The following is a 26099-nucleotide window of genomic DNA, read 5'->3' as shown; positions in this document are numbered from 1 at the left end:
CCTTATCTGCTCAAACTTAGTGTCCGTTAGATTGTTTACGTTCCACTGTCCTAGTCTGAGACCTTTTCCTGGTAAACATACCTTGGACAAATTGACTGTCTTGTCATTCTGGTTATCACTTGGAGTATTCGGACCAGGATTCGGGTTTACATCACAGGCCTTAAAAATTTCGAGCTCCAAAATACGAGGATTGAAAGTTGAAACACCATTTGTAGTATATTTCATCACAGAGTGAAAGAATTTTCGCTTGAAGTTCTTCGGTTGGAATGCTGAAACTGCCTTTAGTCCCAAAATGGCCGCGCTCGTCGGGCCTTGCTTTGTTGCCGTAACACATTGCTGCTGATATCTACCCAAATTTCCGATATAATCGCTATCAGAGAAGTTATGATCGTAATAACTTGCTGAGAGAAGCACAAGTACTTCGAAAACCAACTGTAGTACTCGAAAATTTAGCCTTTTCACCGAGTAAGACGCCATGGCACTCACGCACGCATTTTCTGTGATCAGTACTTCAATAGGCTCTTTGCCTATCTTTGCCTCTGTGCGGAGCAGCCCATCTTTAAGCATGTCTTAGATCAAGATTTGCGACGTTCCGTGTTCTATATACCTGCGCGCCTCCCGCCACCTTTAAACCAAGTCTCGCGATGATCGAACTCAAAGGTAAGGCTATCTTAAAGATAACGCTACCGAAAAGAGTTTCCAAAATGTTTTTGAGAACTTGTCAATGTTTGGGTGCGTTCTTGCGGAAAATTTTTAAAGCAAAATAAACTCGTTTATTCTTGATAGAAATGAAGATGTATTTACACTTCTGACACTCAGCAACCACATGCTTATGTATATCCTCGTTCACTATCGTCATGAATGAAATCAACAGTTCCCTCAAATAAAAACATCTCAGTGCCTGGGATTTTGACCGCGGTTAAACCTTCTCGCTCAATTGCCACGCTTTCGATCGCCAACTGCAAGGTAAAAGGAAAAGTTAAGTCTGCATACGAGCCAAGTGGCTCATCAGGCCGGCGCTTATCTCCGGTTTCTGTAGCATGAAGCGACTAGGAGTATTTCTACTCCGCCTTATACGGGATGCTAGTCCATTGCAGGGTTACCCTCAGCATTAAGTTCGCCGGTACCCATTTATATACCTGGGTGGAGAGAGGCACTGTGAGAGTCAAGTGTCTTGCCCGAGAAAACAATACAATATCCCCAGGGCTCGAACCGGGACCGCTCGATCCGGAGACGAGCGAACTAACCAGGACGCCACCACGCCTCCAGATAGACAACTACACAGGATTGTCTATTTTGCTGGGAAGTCATGTGATGAAGTTGGACGATCTTAATTGTTCTGAAAAAAAGAATTTGTTTCGCACCGTCACTGGGTAAGAGTATGCGTCGATCCGAGTCAGGGAAATGTTGCGACACGGTAATCGAGGTATTCAAAATGTCACTGAGCTGTTTTGCACTATCGGTTTAAAATTCAAATTTTGCTATTGACAAACATTTCTCGAGAAGAACTGCTTAGCCCCAAAAGATCTTGACAGGAATTTTACTTCTTTATTTCTTTACCTTCAACATTCTTGCCTTCAACATTTTTGCCCCTAGCATTGAGCTTCAGAATGGCCGTAGAGCGGTTGGCCTCTTCCAGACGTTCAGTTGGTTGGGGCGCAGCGCGAAAATCAGCGCGCGAAAAAAAAAAGCGCTTTTTTCATTTTTTCGCGCGCTGTTTTCCGCGCTGCGCTCCAACTAACTGAACGCCTGGAAGAGGCTATAGAGCGGTCGACACGTCGTTCATTTTTATCCGTTATTTTTTTTTACCGTGAAACGGTTTCAAAATACGCATTTTAATCACAACTTTCATATTATTTATCAATCGACCGAGATTTCTCTAGTCTTAAACATACAATTGGGGCAGCGATCTTATTTTAAAAAAGTACAATCAGTGACAATAAATAAATAAGTAAAATGATAACTTTATTTAACTGCTAAAGGACATTTACTACTTCAAACCTTTTTTGTGGAAACTTTAAAGAGCTATAATAGTTTCTGTAACAAAATTCTCGATCGTGATTTGTTCTCCCCGCGCTTATTTGTCACACCATCGGCGTGCGATTATGTGGGTGTCCAATTACAGGTATCCAATTTGAACTTTTTGTCATTGGATATGTTTAATTGGATACCCACGTGATTCGCTCGTCAATAGACATTTGTAATTCCAAAATTTCTTATAGATACGATTAATTAGTAACTGGACCTCGCGTCCTACAATTCAGGGAGTAATCGTGCTCGTAATTTCAAATCGTCCGATTTTGAAATAACTCGCGCGATTACTCTCTGAATTGTACTCTACTCGGTCCAATTGCTATTACTAATTGCTGCTTGATATATTGACGCATGTGAAATTATTCCTACCGCCCTGATACTGTAACGAAAACTTTGACGACGATTAAAATAATTCATTAAGCGACCAAAAAGAAAAGGAGGAGGGAACATTAATTAAGAAAACTTTATCCTTCAAATATGACATTTTGAATTGGCTATGTCCGTAACCAACGTATTTTCACTTCTCCAAAGTCGTCTCTAGTTCCTTCCATTGTTCATCTGGTAACTCTGCTGGGACAAATTCACAAAAAATGACTCTTAAACAGCTAGTGTCAAGTCAAAATCTGGCTTTGAAGCCTAGTGATCTTTAGCATGCTACCCTTCCATTCTCTCCCGGCTTAAAAACCCCGGAAAGGAACAAAAAGGATGAACTCATGAACTCATGAACTCATGAACTCATGAACCTGTCATGAGGCAATCACGAATGAGGAGGGGAGGGACAGAGGGAACCAGTACACATGATGGTCGAATAATATTAGTACTAAAGACCCATGAAACTTCCCCTTTTAAACAGCACCTCCCCCTCCCCCTCCCCCTCCCCCTCCCCACCGCCGTGTCATTGGAGCAAGGAAGGACTTATCTTCACTCTGGATTCAATAAATGAAACTCTTCACTGACTCAACAGAGGAAGCGTCAAATTAATACTAATGTAGTTTATCGGAGTTTCATGGCGACATCAATCCTAAAAAGAAACATATAGGGTGAATAAGACTAGGGTAGATAGAGTTCAAGTTCATACCACCTAGCACTTTAAAGACAATTCCATATCCATGAATGTCTTCCTTTGTGAAAGATGACATATCAAGCTTGGGAGAATTCTTGGAGAAAGGAAGGGCGATGCTTTTTAGAAACTTGCAGTCTTCAGCAGTCAATAACTCATCAAGAAACAGCTCCTTTTGGTCTGTGGTCAATACCCGTTCAAACTGTTGAAAGAGATGACTTTGCTTTAAACATGTGTGGCTTGATGAATGATTTTAAAATTTGCATTACAAAACAAGCATTCCACAATCTTTTAAGATCTTCTAACTTCACTTTCCCATTGTAGATACTTGTTCACTCGCGCTTTACGTCGTTCTAAAGTCCTTTCCGCAAGCAGCACCTCTTTCTTAATGATGTCCAGTTTAACAATATCTTCGGCTGTCAAAGAATCTAGTCAACAAGATAGTAACACTTAGACCACTAACAGTGCCTAGATGTCTTCATTAAAAGCACTGAACATTTGCAAGAGAGGACACTTGTGTCCAGGACTGAACGCAAGCATTGCTTAATTAGTACCTCGCATGCATTTGGCAGGTTTATTTGACATTTTCATATTACTTCATATTTGACAAAACTGTGTGTGTTTTGGTGACTTTTTATCATTGAGGACACTTTGTGATGCCTATCATAAGGAATTTGAATCTCATTAGCGTTCAGTAATGGACTGGACATATCTGGGAGAGGATGAAGAATTAGGAAGATAATCCCCCATATGGACCCCATTCCCAAGGCAATCCGCCTCGAGTTATTTTCACTCATGGCACCCTTTTCTTTCACGAAAAATGTTATCAACTACGATGTCCCCAATTAGCTTCTGTAAGCTAAATACCTACCCTGACACTTAAATAAAGTTATTATTATTATTATTATAGTGTAAATGTTTTTGTGGAGGATGAAAATACCGGTAAGACGCTCGGGTTGTCCACGTGGGTAGTTGTTTTTTACAGGATTGCCTATTTCTAGACCATCCTGGAATTTCTTAACTTGGATGGGATCTAATTACCCTTCACGCTCTCTTCCCATTAGCAACGAGTTCGACAAAGAAACGTGAGAGAAAGAACAAAGAAATAGGACTTACAACCTAACAACATTGTTATATAAAATTATATCTAGTTGTTTTTGGTGGTATCATGTTCGAGTTCAGCAACGTAAGAAGCCACTAAGAAGGTTATGAATCCTGGTTGTGACGAGTTTCAGCCGACTGCGTCTTGTTCAGGTTTTATATGTAAAAAGCAAACCCTTAGATGAAAAACAAACTGATTGTCTCACAGCAGCAGGGACGCTCTGGCTTAGCCTACGTCCGAACATATCCACAAAAACTTGACCTGATGAAATGATCCTCGATTTCATATCGTTTTAAATAGAAAGAAACACGAAAGAGCTGTACATCCTCAGAAGAAGACATAGCTCTTTCAACCACGTTTCTATGGCAATTATACATCTGTTACTCTGACCTGACAAATCGCCATCTTCATCCGTAGATATCTCTACTGGTAGTGAGTCGCCATACTCAGCATCTTGCATTTTGGTTGCGTGGTCCAACTCCGCTGTAACAGTCTTACCCACGTACTCTCTTTTGCAGATTTTCAGTCGATTGACTTCTTTATTGTAGCCAACGCGGCAGCACTTGAAGAGAAATGGCGCCCGTACAGTTCTTGATGCCACTTCTGGGGGAATGTACGTCCCCTTGAAATGCGCTTTCAGATGTGGTATAAGAATTTGGACAAACGGCGACATCTCCACCTAAAATGCAAGCGAGTGAAAAGGGCTTGTGACATTGATGATCACATTTTTGCGGGGCCACATGGTATCGAAATATATCGGTCATGGCAAGGCTACCGGCAAGCAAAAGTGGATGTTGGGTTAGAAAGTCAATCCCCCATAAAGGCCCCGTTCACCGTGTAGTCTCCTGCGGATAATGCGTTGCGATAATGCTTCGTGGAAGATGCAAATACGGCCAAAGAGCATTCAAAGATATTATTTGGACAAAAACTCGAATTCAGTTGGCAAATCACACTCTCATTTCTAAAATGAAGAGGCAAACACAATTTAAAGAAGGTATGAGATCTTATATTCGAAACAAGTGGAGCAAAATTTGCTGTCGGCTGCAATATTACACTTCGTCACACAATATATATGTTATACAAAATTGATACCTGACGCATTTTTTTCCCTATGAGTACAAATTTGTCGCTGTAAATCACAGATGTTGCAAGAAGTAGCTTTTGATCTTCAAAATCCTTCATTTTGTTGGCATCCAGGTCAGCATTAGCCAGTACAGCGCGGAGATCTGGGTCTGAAATGTAGTTCTGACTTAAATTGCCAAGCTGCAGGACTCCCTGCTCATCACTTGATTTGAACGTTCCCTCGGTCACATGTCCTCCTATCTCTACTCGGAGCTCATGAGAACTGGGTTTAAGAAAAACAAGAACTGGGCGTTAGCTGACAAATTACGTAATATATCAAACACGAAAGACTGTGTTTTACTGCATTTCCAAACACCGAGAAGAGGGCTGAAAATATGATGCGCAAGCGTTTTTGACGAACTTGCAACGTGTTTGGAAATGTAGTCGAACATTTTCTTGAGTGTTCGATGAGTTCTCAAGCGAAACTAAAACTAAGGAGGAAACGGAGAAATAAAATCGTAAAAATCTATGCTAATTAAGATCAGAAATGCAAACACCATCACGGTCTTGATTTCCTTTGTTTAAACACAAGGAACTATTGATGAGTTTGAGAAGTTCTGTAAACAACCCTTCTACTTCCTCAGCTACAGGATGCAATCTTTACATTCCAGTTAGTTCTATTTGGAAGTCACCCCCCATAATATGTAGTTGTGGTCTGTTTGGAGCATTTTTTTAGCACTTAAAGCAGGGAAATTATGTCTCGACGCAGTTGGCAAGGCCATTATTTTGTTAGTTTTACCCGTAAATTATTATGCAGCACGTACGGAGAAAAATACTACCAGAAGGACGCAATGGAAATCGGCAAATTTCTAAAATATTGAGCGCAGATTGAAAGTCGCTCTCGTTGAGTGAATGCAGTCTCTCTGTAAAGTTATTTTTTCAACTATGGCATATTACACTAAAATAGCTAGAGCTTACTCCAGTTCAAATGGCTAATTATGTACATGTGATACACATGTATTTTCCTTTACTTTTCTCACTGACGTTGAGATAAAAGACAAACATTTTTTATTGCTCAAATAGTAGCGTCGAAAGCTCAGAACCAGTCCTCCAAGGGATGTATAACTTTGATTCGGATAAGTAATGAAACATGGATCTTGTTTAACGGCTTACACAAGATTTGCCCAAGAAGATGGTTCTAATTTCAAAATTACAAGGCTTAGCTTAATACATACCTGGAGCCCATGCCAACTTTTTGTGTCTTTAAGAACTCTTCTTTTGTGATTTTAGATTTAACAGATTCAAGGAATGCTTCCTGCGCTCCGCTCTCTACGTATCTCTCAAGTCCTGCAAGAATTACCATTTCCAACTTTGCAAAAGGACGCTTCCATATCGACCGACGTTGTTTGACTACCAGTGCCAAAGGCTTGACATTCTCTGTTTCGCCGTGGAGGACTGGTAAGTACTTGTCGCTAAAATTCTCTTGGGCAAACCTTCGAAGTGAGTCTGCAATCATCTGAAACCAAAATGGGGAGAAAATCTTGAATCGAAATTCTCTATTTACAAGCGTCTTTTTACAACCGTCGAATAGTGCAAAGCCACCCCATCAAGTGAGAGTTACATTTGTGTAAATCAGTTCCTTTATAGAATATAGAGCTTTGGAAGTAAAACCAAAATACAAAAGTATTCTGCCTAGCTTGTGACAGAGACTTCGGAGTGCCTTCTTCGCTGTTTCTTAAAGCTACATACAGCTGTTTGCCAATGAAATGAATATACCACAAAAGCGCAGTCCCCCTTCAAATTCGAAACAAACATTAATACTGAATGAAATGATGAATTCGTGGATATTGAAGGCGGGAAAAGCTAACACAGATTAAGACGAAACCCCAAAGGAAATCAAGCAATTTCAGTTTTTTGTGGAGAAAAACCTTGTACCAGAATAATTGTTAGTATAGTTCTGTCCTTTTTGAATTTTCTAAAAGCTAAATAAAGATAAAAATAGTTGCCTGAAATGACACCAAAAACAATTACCCATGGTAACTCGAGAAACTAAATTTCAAAGTTTAGAGAAATTTTGCAAGCAGGTACAATTTCATCATCAGCTTCATTTCACCAGTATTTTCAATTGTTTCACATAAACTTCAAAATTTGTTTTCGACATTTGGTGTTGTTAGAAATGATTTCTTTTGAGAAGATATTTAAAACAGTCGCTTTTCGCAAGGAAGTTTGCAACACGATTTAAATAATCTTGGTGCAAAGTGTCCCGAGTGACTTCTTATTCGATCTTTTGGTGGATTCCTTCTGAATTTACAAAATCCAGTATTTCACAGAAGGAGTGGTGTGTCGAGATTAAGATTAATCTAGTCGAGCACTGAGCCTAGTTATTGTCAAAATTTGGCAGATATTCATAGACAAGATAAGTAACCCTCACAAAACATTTTTCTCTACATCTAGATGACAAATGAACATTGATAATTTTCTTCGATTTAAAAAAGGCTGCCAACTTTCAAACCTTGGCTGGCGAACTAGTGGATCATATATCGAAACGAAAAAAGCTAGGTAGTTTGGAAAACTTACCGTAAACTCGAGGTCAGTTAGCTTCTTTGGTTAATTCTCGTGACCAAACGAATATAAAGTGCCATAAGCTTACTCGCAATAGAAGCTGACTGAAAACGGAAAAACATGAAAACTGAAATCGTGCTGACGCCCATAGATATCAACGAAAAAGAGATATGACGTCTTCCGGTATATCATTCCAATACCAGAACTACTAGTTCAAACTAAAATAGAATTCTTAACTATTATACAAAAAGACACAAAACTGAGAGCATTCAAAGAACGAAAGTCTGGTGAAGTAATAAACAATTTTCTTCATCTTTAGGTTTTGACAAAAATAGAATGTTTTCTTTGGAAAAGTGTTATATGTAATTCTAGCTTACGATCTTTCGGTTTAAATAGATTTATTTAGTTTGTCAAGGGATTCTGGAAGACGTTAATTTTAAAACGATGCTCAGAAATCTTTTCATCTTTGTCAGTTTTGTAGCAAAAATTCCACTCTTACTTTTGACTCAAACCTTTTGGACTTTCCTTCAATGAAAGCCATCTAGTTATACCAGCTTCGATTTTCCGCCGCCAACATAGCCCTCGTGCACGGTCCCCGTTTCAAATAAAAAAAGATGATTTTTTTCTATTTGTTCTTTGACCTCGCACGGGAGAAGGGAAAATAGTTTTAACGATTGATTTGATTGATTTTGATTTATAAACCTTTGTTCTTACGACGGCCCAGTCAGATCTGGGAATACTATCTCTGGCTGCGATTGTTTAATGACTTTGTTCACATTCCAGTTTAGCAGTACGAACAATACCACCATAACGATGCTGGAGTGGATATTTTTACATCGTTTCATCGATATAGAAAACGCTTTTGATCAGGTGTTTTGGTTTTGACAGAAACTGAAATACAGGAAGGAGTGCTCGTAATAATTGTGACGGAGAATCACAAATCGCTCTCTCTCATGACGTGAATATTTATTTCGCGATGTTGTGGGATCTGACATTCAAATTAAACTCCACCTTATTCAAGAAAATCGGTTACCGTTAACTTTTTAAGTTGTGTAGTTTTAACTAAGTTAATACTTGGCTTCTTATTGTGAATCAAGTGAGGGGAAAGGTGCAGTGATAGATTGCTTAGTGTTTTAGAAGTACCTCTTACAGAAATGAAGTGAAAACAAAACTTTTCTAAAATTCTTCATTTCTCTATAAAATATCCCAAGCTAATCCACCATAAATCTTGGAGTCAACCCCATCTAGTCGTTAATTTAGAGTGCATGCTGATGGGACAGCGAGGTCACCATAAATAAGACAGAGAATCAATTAATAAACAAAGTTTATTTCCATTATGGTACAGTGTTTATTTTAACACTGTTGCTAATATATCTGTATGATACCAACAAAAAAGGTAATTCAAAAATTCTATATTTGCGAGTATCCTTTAGGTTTAAATGTCTTCTACGTCTCCCACTGATACTTTTTAAAGGTCAATAGTTGTTTAAGAGTTAGGCGGTAACTGGGTATATGGATATAGGTATATAGGTGACAAACACGCTTTTCAAACTCATTAAGAACCACTACCTGTAGATATGGTGAATCCGACGAAAAAACCGAAAATTCCAATTTTCTTTTATTTCCTCAAGAACAACATATTAGTGGATTATTTTTGCTCGGTCGTGTAAAAATGGCACAATTTTTTGCAATGCGCTTCATAGTTTTTCTTTTAGCGGGTTTAATTTTCACGGGCCATTCCTTCTTTCTCTACTACTGCCCTGTTAAAATGCTCGATGTTGCATTAAATCCCCCTCCCTTCTTGGTCGATCGATAGGCGTTTTTTTTCGAACTTTTCCGAGATTTCACAAAATTGAAACGTTAAAACATGTTTCTTAAAATAATTCTCCAAAAAGGTCTTTTTCGACGAAATAGTGGAGAATTCGAATTTTCAGCCCTGTCGCCGGATTCTCCATATTTACAGCCAGTGGCTTTTAATATTTCATCAATTTTAAATATTTACCATGACGATATTTTAGATAACTGATCTAAAATTATGTTTAGTTTGCCAAAAAAATACTCTAAGAGAAATAGCTAGGTAAGGTCATCATAATTCCAAGAGGAAACTCATAAAACCACGTCCACAGGGCCATCATTCAGGGCATGCGCAATCCATAGTCCTCTCCAGTTCAATCCACTTTTCGTCAGACAAAGCTGTTGAGTAAAAAAATTTGCAACCATGAATATATGGGAGATTCCTCTTTTCTTTAATTCTAAAAGAAACAAAACACATAGTTATAGCTTCGTTTTCCTTTAATCTCCACGAGGCGTGCGATTAGGGCTTGCACTGACATTATTTTGTGATTTTTGTCAGTGGTATAAAAAGGTTCGAGTCCGTTCCAATTTAGAGGGTAGAAGAGAAGTCAGATGAATCATCAGTGCTTGAAGTATCGATACTCCCTAACGATTAGGAGCTAATCCATCGTAGATACATTTGCCAGTACCCATTTATGTTCCTAGGTAGTTAGGGGCGATGTACGTGAGAGTCAAGCGTCTTTAGCTACCCGAAAACACAAAACAATGATTCAGTTAAGGATCGACTAAAAAAAGTACAGTGGTATCACGATGTTTGGGAGCTCGAAGGGAAGCGGAAGTTGCTTTAAAAAAATTGGGTAGATCGACAAATCAGGACCAAATTACAGTGTTCGACAAAGTGGAGGGAAACGACACTGTATATGTATTCGTTTAATAACTGAATCTTGTATTCTTACTATCAAGTGCATTGAACACGATTCCATAACTCTGAACGTCTTCCTTTGAGAGAGAAGTCAGATCCAACATGGTGGAATCCTGGGCGCAAGGAAGGTAGACTTGTCTTAGAAAATCACAATCTTCTTCTATTAACGGTTCGTCAAGCGTCAACTTGTGTTGGTCTGTGCTCAGTGACCGTTCAAACTGTTGAAAAGAGTTATCTGTATAAGCAGTGAGGAATTACTAGTTCAATAAGAAGATAGTTATTTGAAACCATAAAAATTCGGTCAACAGAAGCTTTCTTATCATACTCAAGCTGAGTCTAGGAAGATAACTCAACATCTCTTTTTGGAATTATCTCTTTCAGCTAAACTTAGAGTTTGAAGCCTCAGCAAGCTTTCTCTAGAACGTCCTCAACAATATGAAGAGCAAGCAACAAGACATAGGGAATGGCTTGTTTGCCCGCAGAAGGAAATAGACAGACAGACAGAACAAATCAAAAGCTTCTAAAGCTTACTTGCTTTTTTACTCACCCAATGTAGATACTTGCTGATTCGAGCTTTGCGTTGTGCCCTGTCCGTTCCAGGTAGCAGTAGTTCTTTCTCTATAGCTCGCAGTTTTATCACATCTTCCACTGCATACTCTGATTATAGAGAAAAGGAAAAACTACCTTGGCTGGAAACATTATGTACAAAACTCTGACACAAATGCTCTTAGATTGACTGTTATCAGTCAGCATGTGGTAGTCATTGTTTTGGTACTGAGTAACATCATTAAATGCCAGCTTGATGTAATTCACATCAATTTGTTGCTGTTGTACTAAAACATTGAAGCTGTGTATTGACTGGAAAAATAATGAAATCAATTCAACTGCCAAATGCTTCAAACAGGGAATTCATAAGTCAAGGCATTGTTTAATGATGCACTGCACGCTTCTTCTCTTAAAACTAGAAGAAGGCATTTACAGGAAACAAATAAAAAGGCATATTAATTTTGGAAATGGCATTTCTTCTCTGGTAGCGCTAAATTTAATGACTAAATGATGATGACTGGCAGATGACGCGTCATTGAAGTCAAGTCCGTTTAATTATACATATGCTAATCTCACCTTGGGAATCAATCTCGTCCAAATTGCAGTTTACAATGGTGTCATAATACTCGCCACCTTCCACGTTGGGTGTGGATTCTGCGTTTCTACTGTGATACACAGTTTTACCGATATATTCTCCTTTGGGAATCTCCAGTCGATTGGTTTTTTTGTTGTAGTCAACACGGCACCATTTGAAGAGCAGTGGTCCTTTAATATTCCTCGCCGCCACCCCTGGGGGAGTTTGTGTCGTCTTAAAACCTGCGCTCCCGTACACAATGTTGGCAGACCACGGCAAAGGCCCTACGATTGCCTTACCTTCCCGCTGCAAATCAAGTGGACAATATGCTGAGGTTAGGGAACGATCATCATTCATCGATAGTGATAGACACCGTAGTATTCAGCAGGTTCCCCACCTCTTAATTCAGTGGTGAAAGCTTTTAATGATGGACCCTTCCCCAATCCATGACGCAAACACATATGCCAGTGTTGATATACAGACATTATGCCTCTTTTAGACTCTCCTAGCAGTCACAAGTGCTCACGAACGATTCAGCTTCTGCAGAAGGCAGCGTTGAAAGACAAATATACTTCTTATAGCTCTTAACTCAAATACGTTTTTCAATTAGAGGAGAACGTGCCATGACTCAAAACACACTGACTCCCTAGGGAAACAACAACTTTAATCTTCGACTCGATCGCACGTGATCAGGTTGAGCACCTTGAAACCGCGGTAAATTTCTGTGCCAGTGTGCGAATAATTTTTTTCACAGTTTTGAGTTGGGAGGTATAACAATACACTTATTGACTGGCCCTGCGGGAAACAGTGAGTTTTGTTTCCCCTCGACCTTCAATGTTCCCTGAGGTGGACATTGACGGCCTCGACTCAGCCTTGGGGCTGAGTCATTTTATAAAGGTATATAACTTGAAGTTTCATTGAAGTCTTGCTTATTTGGCAGTAACCAAACGGTCTAAGAAAAGACAGAAAAAAAACAACCTGCTGCTAATATGAAGTGGGAAACGAAAGGTCCTTAGTCCAGAGGACCATACCCAAAAAACCCTACGAAATATGACCCTTTTGCATTATGGGGCTTAAAGTTTTGAAATGTAGATCTTAAACATTTCAAGTCAGTGCCTTTAAGTACATTATACTCGACTATTGACCTTGTTAGATAATCCCAAATTAAGAAACGAAGACAGAACATCCATATCTTTGTCAAAAAAAGTGATCAATAATCAGTCTCATTCTATGCCTTTGTAGAGTAAATACCTCTTGTTTTCTCCCTCCTGTCAACTCAAACTTTTCGCTGTAAATCACAGATGTAATGAGTAGCAGTTGATCTTCATTATAAGGCTCCATTTTCTTGACATCCAGGGCTGTGTTAGCTAACAATCCGCGGATATCTGGATCTGTTATGTATTTCTGGATTAATTTGCCGAGCCCAAGGTCACCCAGGTCTTCATGCAGCTTGAGGGTTACTTCCATTGCTCCCGAGATATCTACACCAAACTGGTGAGAACTAGGTTTAAGAAAACAAGACTTGGGCTTAATCTGATAGATCACTATTCAACGATATACCTAAGCTTCCCTAAGTTCCCCTAGAAACCTGCCATCTTTTCCGACGTCTATTTTTACTTTTATTGCTCGTTAGTTAACAGTTACCGTGGTAGTAGCGCATATTTCTTTGCAGTGCATCAATGCATCAAAAAGTGCAAGGATGCTTAAGAGCAGCCCTGAAGAGTTCAAAGATGATTCATAAAATTTAAGTTATAACTTAGATGCATACCTTTCTCCAAGGGAAAGTTTCGGTTCCATGGTCAGCCCTTCTTCAGCAATCATTTTATTGAGCGCCTTACAAAATTTTTCCTCTCCTTCGCCCTCCACGTATTTCTCTAACCCCTCAAGGATTATCAATTCATTTTTGCCAAAAGGTCGCTTAAACATGGATCGGTGCCGTTTGACAATAAGTGCTAAAGGTCTTATTCTCTTAGTTTCACCATGGAGGCATGCGCAATATTTTTGGCTAAAATTCTCTTCTGCAAACTTTAGAAGTGACTTTTCGAGCATCTGAAGAAGAAACAGGGAAAACATAGAAATTAAAAATTAATTCAATATAAACTCTCTTTATCTTAACAAAAGCAGAAATAATTATCGAACAACTACCGCCAGTTGATCCCATTTAGGCTGAAAAACAGCGCTATTTAAAATAACAACTGAGATCTGACATCCGATGGGCCGTAACGATATCTGAGAAATTGCTAACTGTTAACTGAGATTTCAGCACACCCACTTGAGACGCTTTGAATATGTACATTTCTGTACATTAGTATTTTTGCCGCCTCCATTTTGTCGGCTCTAGTATAATTAATGCTGCAATTTTACGCTGTGGAAACTATTTTTGGGTAGCTCTTAGCTATCTCTGAATTGCTTGTTTAATGGTTCCCTGTCATAAAAATAACTAACCTAGCTAGCAAATCAGAAAGTAAAATAAGAGAATAGCGAAGAAAGCCATGTAGCTAGGTAATCATACCGTAAAATCGACGAGCAACTGAGCTGTATGCAATCCAGCAAATGAAAAAACTGTGATCACACTGAGTGTCCGATGTACTTCCTACGAGACAACACGAAGAATCGTTATTTGAGTCAAACCTCAGTGCCAGAGGAATTGAATGGAATCTTCATTTATCGAAACAAGAAAATTCGACGGTACTAACCGACGCAGCAAAAAATCTGTCCAGCTTAAGGAACTCCGATCTGTAGACGAATAAATGCAAACAGTTGATCTTGCATCGAAACTAAAATGCTTTCATAAACTGCCTTAGCCAAACGAGGCACATGAGTGATTACGTCACGTGACGTCTTTCATTTTCTTTGCAATACATTGAGTCATGAAGACTAATTACCATGTGGGACGACTCAGATCAGCGGTTTTTGCTATTACTACATGCAATCGACAAGTAAAACAACATGCAGGGATGTAAGACATGGTAATCAGATTCAATCTATTGCAAATACATCTTGCCCTAGTGTGGCTGATTGCTCCATTAATGGATCAGTAAAAACTACACTCGGTGCATATACCTTGAGTTTTGCTTCTGAACGCAAGAGATGTTGTAAATAAATTGCACCGTGATTCTTCATGCGATGTTTGTATGTATAATTTCGTCAGTGGAGTGAATTTTGGCTGGAATTTTTTTGCAGGATTTTATTGTTGCGGATAGCGAAACAAACGTAAAAATCCCAAAATGCGGAACCCGCAAAAAATTTCTTGTCACGTGATATCAGCACCAGAACATTTGCCAGCCGACAGAAATAATTTTAGCGACAATTTTGTGGCTAAAAAATAAGCTATCTCAATTTTTTTACAAAACTAACGAAACGAAACTAATCGAATTTTTGAAACCAAAAGATAGATATTTTTCCTTTGTCATATTCTATCTTAGGCTACAAAATCAGAAATGAAAACAGTGCGGATGAAAGTTTGCAAAGTTGACTCAGTTCTATCGTCTTTATTTTTGTAAAGAAATATCAGAAAAGACAAGTCGAGTAACGAAAGGACATCGTTATCTCCCCCTGCATTTCCTTGGAAAATCGCTGCTGTATTGCAAAGAATTATCTATAAAGAGTCTATATTATAATTAGTGATATTGAAATATATGTGAATGACATATGATATAAACATTGCAGTGTAAGTGAATATTTGACTATGGTTTCTTGGGTAAACAATGCTTTGCTTTGATTTATGCCATGTCCATTTATCGTTTTTAAACATTTTTATGAAAGTATGGGTGTCACCAACCGAACGATCAGTCAGAATTCAGTCAACTGCTGGTTTTCACTGCAGAGTACAAGTATTGCAGCTTTGTAATTTCTGATAAGTATGTCGAGTAGAAAGTGTCGCGCTGGCAAAATACAGATCACGTAATTTGAAATTAAGAAATTGAGAGACATATTTTTTGACAGAACTGATCGATAAAGGAATTGTCCCTTGGCTTTTCTTTTCTCGCCACAAAATCGAAAATTAGAAAAACAATCCAAAACACAAAGGGCTTAGACACTCATAATGTACCTTTATTTACTACGCATTGTTTTGTGATAATATTGGCCTCGACTTCAACTTTGGGACACCGATTAGGGTACATCGCCTGAGAGCTCTCCTTTGTTATAGCATATCGTCAAGGGCGCAATTTACCCTCCCCTCTCTCTTAACACCGTTTACCTACACAATTTCACACAAGAGTGAATATACGGTAACTGTATTTTGATCATACATTGAATTAAGGCCCAGTTCCGGTTCCTAGCAGCTCAGGGGGTTTTTTTTGCAGAAAATGTTCAAGTATAAATGATGAACCAAAAATTATTCTCCCTATTAGGCCCTTTGCAGCTAGGCCACCACGTAACCTACTTTTCATAGCTGAGCTCCGGCGGTGCGAAGGGCCTCCAAGTGAGCTTTAGACTTTAGAAAGAGAACCAAATGCATGCATAGAGACCCATGCGACTCATTTTCTATGGTCAATATGGCTAGCGGTATGGATCGCGGGCGCGTGCGCCCAACGACGTCTAAAATGACGTCGCGCAACATGGCGGCCTTACTCCAGCTAATACCAAGTCTTGGTTTACAGCGTACATCTTTGATATTGGACATCCATGTTATGGTCAATTGAATTGACACCTGTCGAAACAAGGTCTCCGCTGACCAGTATCACGTTACCATATCGTGGGTTTAGGTTTAGAGCTCATCGAGGTTACGTGCTTTTTTGAAGGTGATCCGTGACCAAGTTCTGGGTTTCGATTGGATTGCTCAATCGAGGTTAACTTGTTGTAATTAGGACCAGGCTGTTCTGAAGCCAGTTAACGCTAACCCAGGATTAAAAGTTAACTGAAGAATAAATTATCCCTGTGTAAAAATATTTTTCACTGCTTCTGTTTTGCGCAGTTTGAGGTTATTCAAACTCAAAAGAGAGGGGCAAACAATATAAACAGAAAACCTTACCGCAAAGTAACACAACTCAAATCAAACTTCTCGCTTATCCTGGTTTAGCTTAATCGGGTTTTGAACAGGAGCTCCGCTTTTACGCTTGGCTAAGTCTACATAATAAAATTACGGGCTATAACATAAAAAAAACCAGAAATGAAAAAAAGCATGTCGAAAATATCAAAATGGCCAAGTTTGAAGCCCCCTGCTTTAAAGAATGAGATTTTACGTATTTTTTTTTTATAAAATTAAGAAGATTTGTACAGAAAAAGTTGTTGGAGGCCAAGACGTTGCTCTCCAGCGACATTTTCGAATTCCATAGATATATATCTTCTAAATTTTCCGAAAATTCCAACTGTCGTATAAACTTACTCTTTAATGCCAGGGGCCTCAAACTTGCCCATTTTACTATTTTCGATATGCTTTTTCCACTTCTGGCATTTTTAATGTTCTAGCCCATAATATAACAAAGTTTTAGATGCGAAGAGCTTATTCGACTTTCTGTGGCTTAAAACTTCCAAACGTTTGATACCAGAAAGGTAAAGGTTTATGAAACCTTAGAGGAATAAGACTTCATGAGCTCACGTGATCAAGATGGATGTTAGCGGATGTTTTCTCCTGAGGAGTGAAAGAATTTGGCTGCGAGATTGCATCATCAGCCATTATAAAATGGCTCGCTCAATATCTGTCAAAGAGTTTCCATTTTCATCCTCATTAGAAACTGAAGATCAGTTTATCCTTTAAGCCAGAGGAAAGTTGATCATACCTAAATCTCAACCAGTTCGACGTTTTATTTAACTTTCAATGCTGGTTCACAAACAGAAGCATTGAAAAAGACTGCCCAGAAGAGGAATTGCGGCTAGCTATGTATCTAACGGTTTTCATGGTTATACTCGAGAGATTATGTTCCTCTTGTTACACTACATTACTATTCTATTAATCATTAATTTCGTCCAAATTTTCTTCAGCTCACACGAGCGTCCAAACAGTTTTGCCGATGTACTGGCTTTTGGGGATTTCCAGTCGATTAGTTTCTTTATTGAAATCAACACGGCAGCACCTGAAGAGAATTGGTGCGGGTACGCTCCTCGAGTTCAGAGGAATAAGCGTTTCTTTTCCGGTCGCTAAGTCAAGAAAATATAAATATTACACAACGGCACGACTTGAAGTAATTAGTTTCTTCCATGTCATACCCTCTTTCTGACTGTGTTATACCAGGTTTCCTTGCGACGAACTTTCGCATTTGGCAGCAGAAGTCTTAAAATAAAAATGCTCTTTTTTACTTAGATTTCACGATATAAAACTCAAATAGAGGTTAATTTTTTTTATGCATTTGTCCTCTTGATGTTAAACTTGCTATGGATCCAGTTCTACCACAAAAGCAAAACTTTTAATATCATACTTCACAAAACCATAATGAAAAAAATAACGTTCACCTACTTAAAATCAAACAAACAGTGGCAGAAAGAAAAGAATAGAATATGACAACATCATGCCTTTATAAAGTAAATACCTCTTGCTTTCTCCCTACTGTCAGCTCAAACTTTTCGCTGTAAATGACGGGCGTAATGAGTAGCAGTTTGTCTAAATCATATTGCTCCATTTTCTTGACATCCAGGACCGTGTCAGCTAGCAATATCTGTTATGTATTTGTGGCTTGATTTGCCGAGCTGAAGGTCTCCCAAGTCCTCATGCAGCTTGACTGTTACTTCCATTACTTCTGAGATATCAAAACCAAACTGGCAAGAACTAAGTTTAGGAAAACAAGAGTAGGGCATGATCTCAGGCATCACAATTTATTGATCTCCCCTCTCTCTCCAAGCTAACCTTGTTGTCAGTTTTCTTTTCATAGTTGTTTTTCGCTACTTAGGTAACATGTGGTAGTAGCGAATTTCTCTTCTGTGGACAGAGGCTTATCCACGGTTTCGAAAAGGCAAGTTGGCCCGGCACGAGATGCTAGATCATCCGAAGTTCCCCCTTCCCCTCCACTCACCGGTCCGCCTCCCCCCCCCCCCCCCTCCCCCATTAACCACTGTGACCGTCATATCTCTCTTTCCCTCTATTTCTCTCTTCTGAGCATTTTCGTAAGGTCGTCCTTACAATCTCACCGCTAGTCATTTAGAAATCTTGAGTGTGAAAAGGCACTGTTTAATATTGAGTCCATACCTTGCTACTTGGGAAAATTTTTTGGTTTTGGTTCCATGACCAGCCCTTCTTCAGTAATCTTTTTGTTGAGCGCCTTACAAAATTCTTCCTCTCCTTCGCCCTCCACGTATTTCTCTAACCCCTCAAGGATTATCAGATCGCTTTTGCCAAAAGGTCGCTTCCATATCGGTCGAACAACGTGTAGCAAGACAGATGGCAGAAATGAAATTAAGAAATTGAGAGGCACAGTTTTTTAAAATAACTGATCAATAGAGGAGTGGGTTGTCTTAGTTCCTTGGGTTTTCCCATCTAGTCGTTAATTTAGAGTGCTGATGGGACAGCGAGGTCACCATAAATAAGACAGAGAATTAATTAATAAACAAAGTTTACTTCCATTATGGTACAATGTTTACTTTAACACTGTTTCTAAGATATCTGTATGATAATAACAAAAAAGGTAATTCAAAAATTTTATATTGGCGAGTATCCTTTAGGTTTAAATGTCTTCTACGTCTCCCACTGATACTTTTTAAAGGTCACTAGTTGTTTAGGAGTTAGGCGGTAACTGGGTATATGAATATAGGTATATAGGTGACAAACATACGCTTTTCAAACTCATTAAGAACCACTGCCTGTAGATATGGTGAATCCGGCGAAAGAACCAAAAATTCCAATTTTCATTTATTTCGTCAAAAAGAACATTTTGGTGGATTATTTTTGCTCAGTCGTCTAAAAATGACATAATTTTTCATAATGCCCATCATAGTTTTTCTTCTAGTGGGTTTAATTTTCACCGGCCGCTCCTTCTTTCTCTACTACTGTCCTGTTAAAATGCTCAATGTTGCATTAATTCCACCTCCCTTCTTGGTTGATTGACAGGCTTTTTTTCCGAACTTTCCGAGATTTCACAAAATTGAAACATTAAGCCATATTTCTCCAGAAAGAACAAAAACATAATTCTCCAAAAAGGTCTTTTTGACGAAATAAAGGAGAATTCGAATTTTCAGTCCTGTCGCCGGATTCCAGTTTTAAATATTTACCATGACGATGTTTTAGATAACTGATCTAAAATTATATTAAGTTTGCCACAACAATGCTTTAAGAGCAATAGCTAGGTAAGGTCATTATAACTCCAGGAGCAAACTCATAAAACCACGTCCACAGGGCCATCATTCAGGGCATGCGCAATCCATAGTCCTCTCCAGTTCAGTCCACTTCTCGTCAGACAAAGCTGTTGAGTAACAAAATTTGCAACCATGAATATCTTGGAGATTCCTCTTTCCTCTTATTCAAAAAGAAACGAAACACATAGTTTTCACATAGTTAATCTCCACGAGGCGTACGACTAGGGCTTGCAATGACATTGCTTTGTGATGTTTGTCCGTCGTATAAAAAGGTTCGAGTCCGTTCCAATTTAGGGGGTAGGAGAGAAGTCAGATGAATCATCAGTGCTTGAAGTATCGATACTCTCCAAAGATTAAGAGCTAATCCATCGTAGCACATTTAACAGTACCCATTTATGTTCCTAGGGGGTTAAGGGCGCTGTATGTGAGAGTCAAGCGTCTTTAGCTACCCGAAAACACAAAACAATGATTCAGTTAAGGATCGACTAAAAAAAGTACAGTGGTATCACGATTTTTGGAAGCTCGAAGTGAAGCGGAAGTTGCTTTAAAAAAATTGGGTAGATCGACAAATCAGGAGCAAAATTACAGAGTTCGACAAAGTGGAGGGAAACGACACTGTAGACGGATTAGTTTAATAAATGAATCTTGTATTCTTACTATCAAGTGCATTGAACACGATTCCATAACTCTGAACGTCTTCCTTTGAGAGAGAAGTCAGATCCAACATGGTGGAATCCTCGGCGCAAGGAAGGTAGACTTGTCTTAGAAAATCACAATCTTCTTCTATTAACGGTTCGTCAAGCGTCAACTTGTGTTGGTCTGTGCTCAGTGACCGTTCAAACTGTTGAAAAGAGTTATCTGTATAAGCAGTGAGGGATTACTAGTTGAATAACAAGATAGTTATTTGAAACCATAAAAATTCGGTCAACAGAAGCTTTCTTATCATACTCAAGCTGAGTCTAGGAAGATAACTCAACATCTCTTTTTGGAACTTTCTCTTTCAGCTAAACATAGAGTTTGAAGCTTCAGCAAGGTTTCTCTGGAACTTCTTCAACAATATGAAGAGCAAGCAACAAGACTTAGGGAATGGCTTGTTTGCCAGCAGAAGAAAATAAACAGATAGACAGAAATTAACCAACCAAAGCTTTTAAAGTTAATTACTTGTTTTTTTCACTCACCCAGTGTAGATACTTGCTGATTCGAGCTTTGCGTTGTGCCCTGTCCGTTCCAGGTAGCAGTAGTTCTTTCTCTATAGCTCGCAGTTTTATCGCATCTTCCACTGCATACTCTAATTATAGAGATAAAGAAAAACTACCTTGGCTGGAAACATTATGTACAAACTCTTACATAAAAACTCTTAGATTGACCATTATCAGCGTCAGCATGTGTTAGTTATTGTTTTGTTACTGAGTAACATCATTAAATGCCTGCTCGATATAATTCACGTCAATTTTTTGCTGTTGTACTAAAACATTGAAGCTGTGTATTGACTGGAGAAATAATGAAATCGATTCAATTGCCAAATGCTTGAAACAGGGAATGCATAAGTCAAGGCATTGTTTAGTGATGCACTGCACGCGACTTTTTCTTAAAACTAGAAGAAGGCATTTGCAGGAGACAAATAAAAGGCACATTAATTTTGGAAATGGTGTTTCTTCTCTGGTAGCGCTAAATTTAATGACTAAATAATGATGACTGGCAGATGACACGTCATTGAAGTCAAGTCCGTTTAATTATACATATGCTAATCTCACCTTGGGAATCAATCTCGTCCAAATTGCAGTGTACAATGACGTCATAATACTCGCCACCTTCCACGTTGGGTGTGGATTCTGCGTTTCTACGGTGACACACAGTTTTACCGATATATTCTCCTTTGGGAATCTCCAGTCGATTGGTTTTTTTGTTGTAGTCAACACGGCACCATTTGAAGAGCAGTGGTCCTTTAATATTCCTCTCCGCCCCCTCTGGGGGAGTTTTTGTCGTCTTAAAACCTGCGCTCCCATACACAATGCTGGCGGACCACGGCAAAGGCCCTACGACTGCGTTACCTTCCCGCTGCAAATCAAGTGGACAATATGCTGAGGTTAGGGAACGATCATCATTTATCGATACTGATAGACATCGTAGTATTCAGCAGGTTTCCCATCTCTTAATTCAGTGGTGAAAGCTTTTAATGATGGACCCTTCCCCAATCCTTGACGCAAACACATATGTCAGTGTTGATATACAATACATTATGCCTCTTTTAGACTCTCCTAGCAGTCACAAGTGCTCACGAACGATTCAGCTTTTCCAGAAGGTAGCGTTGAAAGACAAATATACTTGTTATACTTCTTAACTCAAATACGTTTTTCATTTGGAGAAGAACGTTTCATGAGTCAAAACACACTGACTCCCTAGGGAAACAACAACTTTAATCTTCGACTCGATCGCACGAGATCAGGTTGAACACCTTGAAACCGCGGTAAATTTCTGTGCCAGTGTGGGACAGGCGAATAATTTTCTTCACAATTTTGAGTTGGGAGGTATAACAATACACTTATTGACTGGCCCTGCGGGAAACAGTGAGTTTTGTTTCCCCTCGACCTTCAATGTTCCCTGAGGTGGACATTGACGGCCTCGACTCAGCCTTGGGGCTGAGTCATTTTATAAAGGTATATAACTTGAAGTTTCATTGAAGTCTTGCTTATTTGGCAGTAAACAAACGGTCTAGGAAAAGACAGAAAAAAACAACCTGCTGCTAATATGAAGTGGGAAACGAAAGGTCCTTAGTCCAGAGGACCATACCCAAAAAACCCTACGAAATATGACCCTTTTGCATTATGGGGCTTAAAGTTTTGAAATGTAGATCTTAAACATTTCAAGTCAGTGCCTTTAAGTACATTATACTCGACTATTGACCTTGTTAGATAGTCCCAAATTAAGAAAAGAAGACAGAACATCCAGATCTTTGTCAAAAAAAGTGATCAATAATCAGTCTCATTCTATGCCTTTGTAGAGTAAATACCTCTCGTTTTCTCCCTCCTGTCAGCTCAAAATTTTCGCTGTAAATCACAGATGTAATGAGTAGCAGTTGATCTTCATCATAAGGCTCCATTTTCTTGACATCCAGGGCTGTGTTAGCTAACAATACGCGGATATCTGGATCTGTTATATATTTCTGGCTTAATTTGCCGAGCCCAAGGTCACCCAGGTCTTCATGCAACTTGACTGTTACTTCCATTACTCCCGAGATATCTACACCAAACTGGTGAGAACTCGGTTTAAGAAAACAAGACTTGGGCTTAATCTGATAGATCACTATTCAACGATATACCTAAGCTTCCCTAAGTTCCCCTAGAAACCTGCCATCTTTTTCTGACGTCTAGTTTTACTTTTATTGCTCGTTAGTTAACAGTTACCGTGGTAGTAGCGCATATTTCTCTGCACTGCATCAATGCATCAAAAAGTGCAAGGATCCTTAAGGGCAGCCCTGAAGAGTTCAAAGATGATTCATAAAATTTAAGTTATATCTTAGATGCATACCTTTTTCCAAGGGAAAGTTTCGGTTCCATGACCTGCCCTTCTTCAGTAATCATTTTATTGAGCGCCTTACAAAATTTTTCCTCTCCTTCGCCCTCCACGTATTTCTCTAACCCCTCAAGGATTATCAATTCATTTTTGCCAAAAGGTCGCTTAAACATGGATCGGTGCCGTTTGACAATAAGTGCTAAAGATCTTATTCTCTTAGTTTCACCATGGAGGCATGCGCAATATTTTTGGCTAAAATTCTCTTCTGCAAACTTTAGAAGTGACTTTTCGAGCATCTGAAGAAGAAACAGGGAAAACATAGAAATTAAAAATTAATTCAATATAAACTCGGCTATCTTTAAACTGGGGAACGGGAATGGGGAACGGGAATGGGGAACGGGGAACGGGGAACGGGGAATCTTTAAAAGCGGGAATCTTTAAACGGGGAATCTTTAAAAGCGGGAATCTTTAAAATGGGGAATCTTTAAAAGCGGGAATCTTTAAAACGGGGAATCTTTAAAAGCGGGAATCTTTAAAACGGGGAATCTTTAAAAGCGGGAATCTTTAAAATGGGGAGTCTTTAAAAGCGGGAATCTTTAAAATGGGGAATCTTTAAAAGCAGGAATCTTGAAAACGGGGACTCTTTAAAAGCGGGAATCTTTAAAACGGGGAATCTTTAAAAGCGGGAATCTTCAAAACGGAGAATCTTTAAAAGCGGGAATCTTTAAAACGGGGAATCTTTAAAAGCGGGAATCTTTAAAATGGGGAATCTTTAAAAGTGGGAATCTTTAAAATGGGGAATCTTTAAAAGCGGGAATCTTTAAAAGCGGGAATCTTTAAAAGCGGGAATCTTTAAAAGCGGGAATCTTTAAAACGGGGAATCTTTAAAAGCGGGAATCTTCAAAACGGAGAATCTTTAAAAGCGGGAATCTTTAAAATGGGGAATCTTTAAAAGTGGGAATCTTTAAAATGGGGAATCTTTAAAAGCGGGAATCTTTAAAAGCGGGAATCTTTAAAAGCGGGAATCTTTAAAACGGGGAATCTTTAAAAGCGGGAATCTTTAAAACGGGGAATCTTTAAAAGCGGGAATCTTTAAAATGGGGAATCTTTAAAAGCGGGAATCTTTAAAATGAGGAATCTTTAAAAGCGGGAATCTTGAAAACGGGGAATCTTTAAAAGCAGGAATCTTTAAAACGGGGAATCTTTAAAAGCGGGAATCTTCAAAACGGAGAATCTTTAAAAGCGGGAATCTTTAAAAGCGGGAGTCTTTAAAATGGGGAATCTTTAAAATGGAGAATCTTTAAAATGGAGAATCTTTAAAAGCGGGAATCTTTAAAACGGGGAATCTTTAAAAGCGGGAATCTTTAAAATGGGGAGTCTTTAAAAGCGGGAATCTTTAAAACAGGGAATCTTTAAAAGCGGGAATCTTTAAAACGGGGAATCTTTAAAAGCGGGAATCTTTAAAATGGGGAATCTCTAAAAGCGGGAATCTTTAAAATGGGGAATCTTTAAAAGCAGGAATCTTGAAAACGGGGAATCTTTAAAAGCGGGAATCTTTAAAACGGGGAATCTTTAAAAGCGGGAATCTTTAAAACGGGGAATCTTTAAAAGCGGGAATCTTTAAAATGAGGAATCTTTAAAAGCGGGAATCTTTAAAAGCGGGAGTCTTTAAAATGGGGAATCTTTAAAAGCGGGAATCTTTAAAATGGGGAATCTTTAAAAGCAGGAATCTTGAAAACGGGGACTCTTTAAAAGCGGGAATCTTTAAAACGGGGAATCTTTAAAAGCGGGAATCTTTAAAACGGGGAATCTTTAAAAGCGGGAATCTTTAAAACGGGGAATCTTTAAAAGCGGGAATCTTTAAAATGAGGAATCTTTAAAAGCGGGAATCTTTAAAACGGGGAATCTTTAAAAGCGGGAATCTTTAAAACGGGGAATCTTTAAAAGCGGGAATCTTTAAAAGCGGGAATCTTTAAAAGCGGGAATCTTTAAAAGCGGGAATCTTTAAAATGGGGAGTCTTTAAAAGCGGGAATCTTTAAAACAGGGAATCTTTAAAAGCGGGAATCTTTAAAACGGGGAATCTTTAAAAACGGGAATCTTTAAAATGGGGAATCTTTAAAAGCGGGAATCTTTAAAACGGGGAATCTTTAAAAGCAGGAATCTTTAAAACGGGGAATCTTTAAAAGCGGGAATCTTCAAAACGGAGAATCTTTAAAAGCGGGAATCTTTAAAAGCGGGAGTCTTTAAAATGGGGAATCTTTAAAAGTGGGAATCTTTAAAATGGAGAATCTTTAAAAGCGGGAATCTTTAAAACGGGGAATCTTTAAAAGCGGGAATCTTTAAAATGGGGAGTCTTTAAAAGCGGGAATCTTTAAAACAGGGAATCTTTAAAAGCGGGAATCTTTAAAACGGGGAATCTTTAAAAGCGGGAATCTTTAAAATGGGGAATCTTTAAAAGCGGGAATCTTTAAAATGGGGAATCTTTAAAAGCAGGAATCTTGAAAACGGGGAATCTTTAAAAGCGGGAATCTTTAAAACAGGGAATCTTTAAAAGCGGGAATCTTTAAAATGAGGAATCTTTAAAAGCGGGAATCTTGAAAACGGGGAATCTTTAAAAGCGGGAATCTTTAAAATGGGGAATCTTTAAAAGCAGGAATCTTGAAAACGGGGAATTTTTGAAAGCGGGAATCTTTAAAATGGGGA

The 26099-nt window shown here is 38.8% G+C and overlaps 3 protein-coding genes across 3 annotated transcripts; all 3 read right to left on the bottom strand.

The window, feature by feature from the left end:
• Positions 1 to 1833: 1833 nt before the first annotated feature.
• Positions 1834 to 7934, bottom strand: LOC110047062 (uncharacterized). Its single transcript, XM_089273683.1, has 6 exons — positions 7836 to 7934; positions 6494 to 6774; positions 5289 to 5541; positions 4587 to 4875; positions 3113 to 3522; positions 1834 to 2601 (listed from the first exon to the last, which is right to left on the bottom strand). Exons 2-5 carry the CDS (start codon positions 6772 to 6774, stop codon positions 3386 to 3388), a joined length of 960 nt encoding a protein of 319 aa, XP_089129809.1. The 5' UTR covers positions 7836 to 7934; the 3' UTR covers positions 1834 to 2601; positions 3113 to 3385.
• Positions 7935 to 9127: 1193 nt separating this feature from the next.
• Positions 9128 to 14448, bottom strand: LOC149118843 (uncharacterized). Its single transcript, XM_089273677.1, has 8 exons — positions 14353 to 14448; positions 14169 to 14249; positions 13425 to 13705; positions 12908 to 13157; positions 11659 to 11962; positions 11084 to 11193; positions 10571 to 10754; positions 9128 to 10013 (listed from the first exon to the last, which is right to left on the bottom strand). Exons 3-8 carry the CDS (start codon positions 13703 to 13705, stop codon positions 9952 to 9954), a joined length of 1191 nt encoding a protein of 396 aa, XP_089129803.1. The 5' UTR covers positions 14169 to 14249; positions 14353 to 14448; the 3' UTR covers positions 9128 to 9951.
• A 5479-nt stretch (positions 14449 to 19927) lies between these two features.
• On the bottom strand, positions 19928 to 23700 carry LOC110047063 (uncharacterized). The gene is made up of 7 exons (XM_089291974.1): positions 23411 to 23700; positions 22893 to 23142; positions 22549 to 22594; positions 21637 to 21996; positions 21061 to 21170; positions 20540 to 20723; positions 19928 to 19989 (listed from the first exon to the last, which is right to left on the bottom strand). Exons 1-7 carry the CDS (start codon positions 23689 to 23691, stop codon positions 19928 to 19930), a joined length of 1293 nt encoding a protein of 430 aa, XP_089148100.1. The 5' UTR covers positions 23692 to 23700.
• Between the last annotated feature and the right edge of the window lie 2399 nt (positions 23701 to 26099).

This window comes from Orbicella faveolata, unplaced genomic scaffold (genome assembly GCF_042242905.1).
Source record: "Orbicella faveolata isolate gen_17 unplaced genomic scaffold, um_ofav_v1 contig_1, whole genome shotgun sequence".
Taxonomy (NCBI): Eukaryota; Metazoa; Cnidaria; class Anthozoa; order Scleractinia; family Merulinidae; genus Orbicella; species Orbicella faveolata.
The sequence above is the reverse complement of the archived record's forward strand: the minus strand, read 5'-3'. Positions and strand labels throughout refer to the sequence as shown.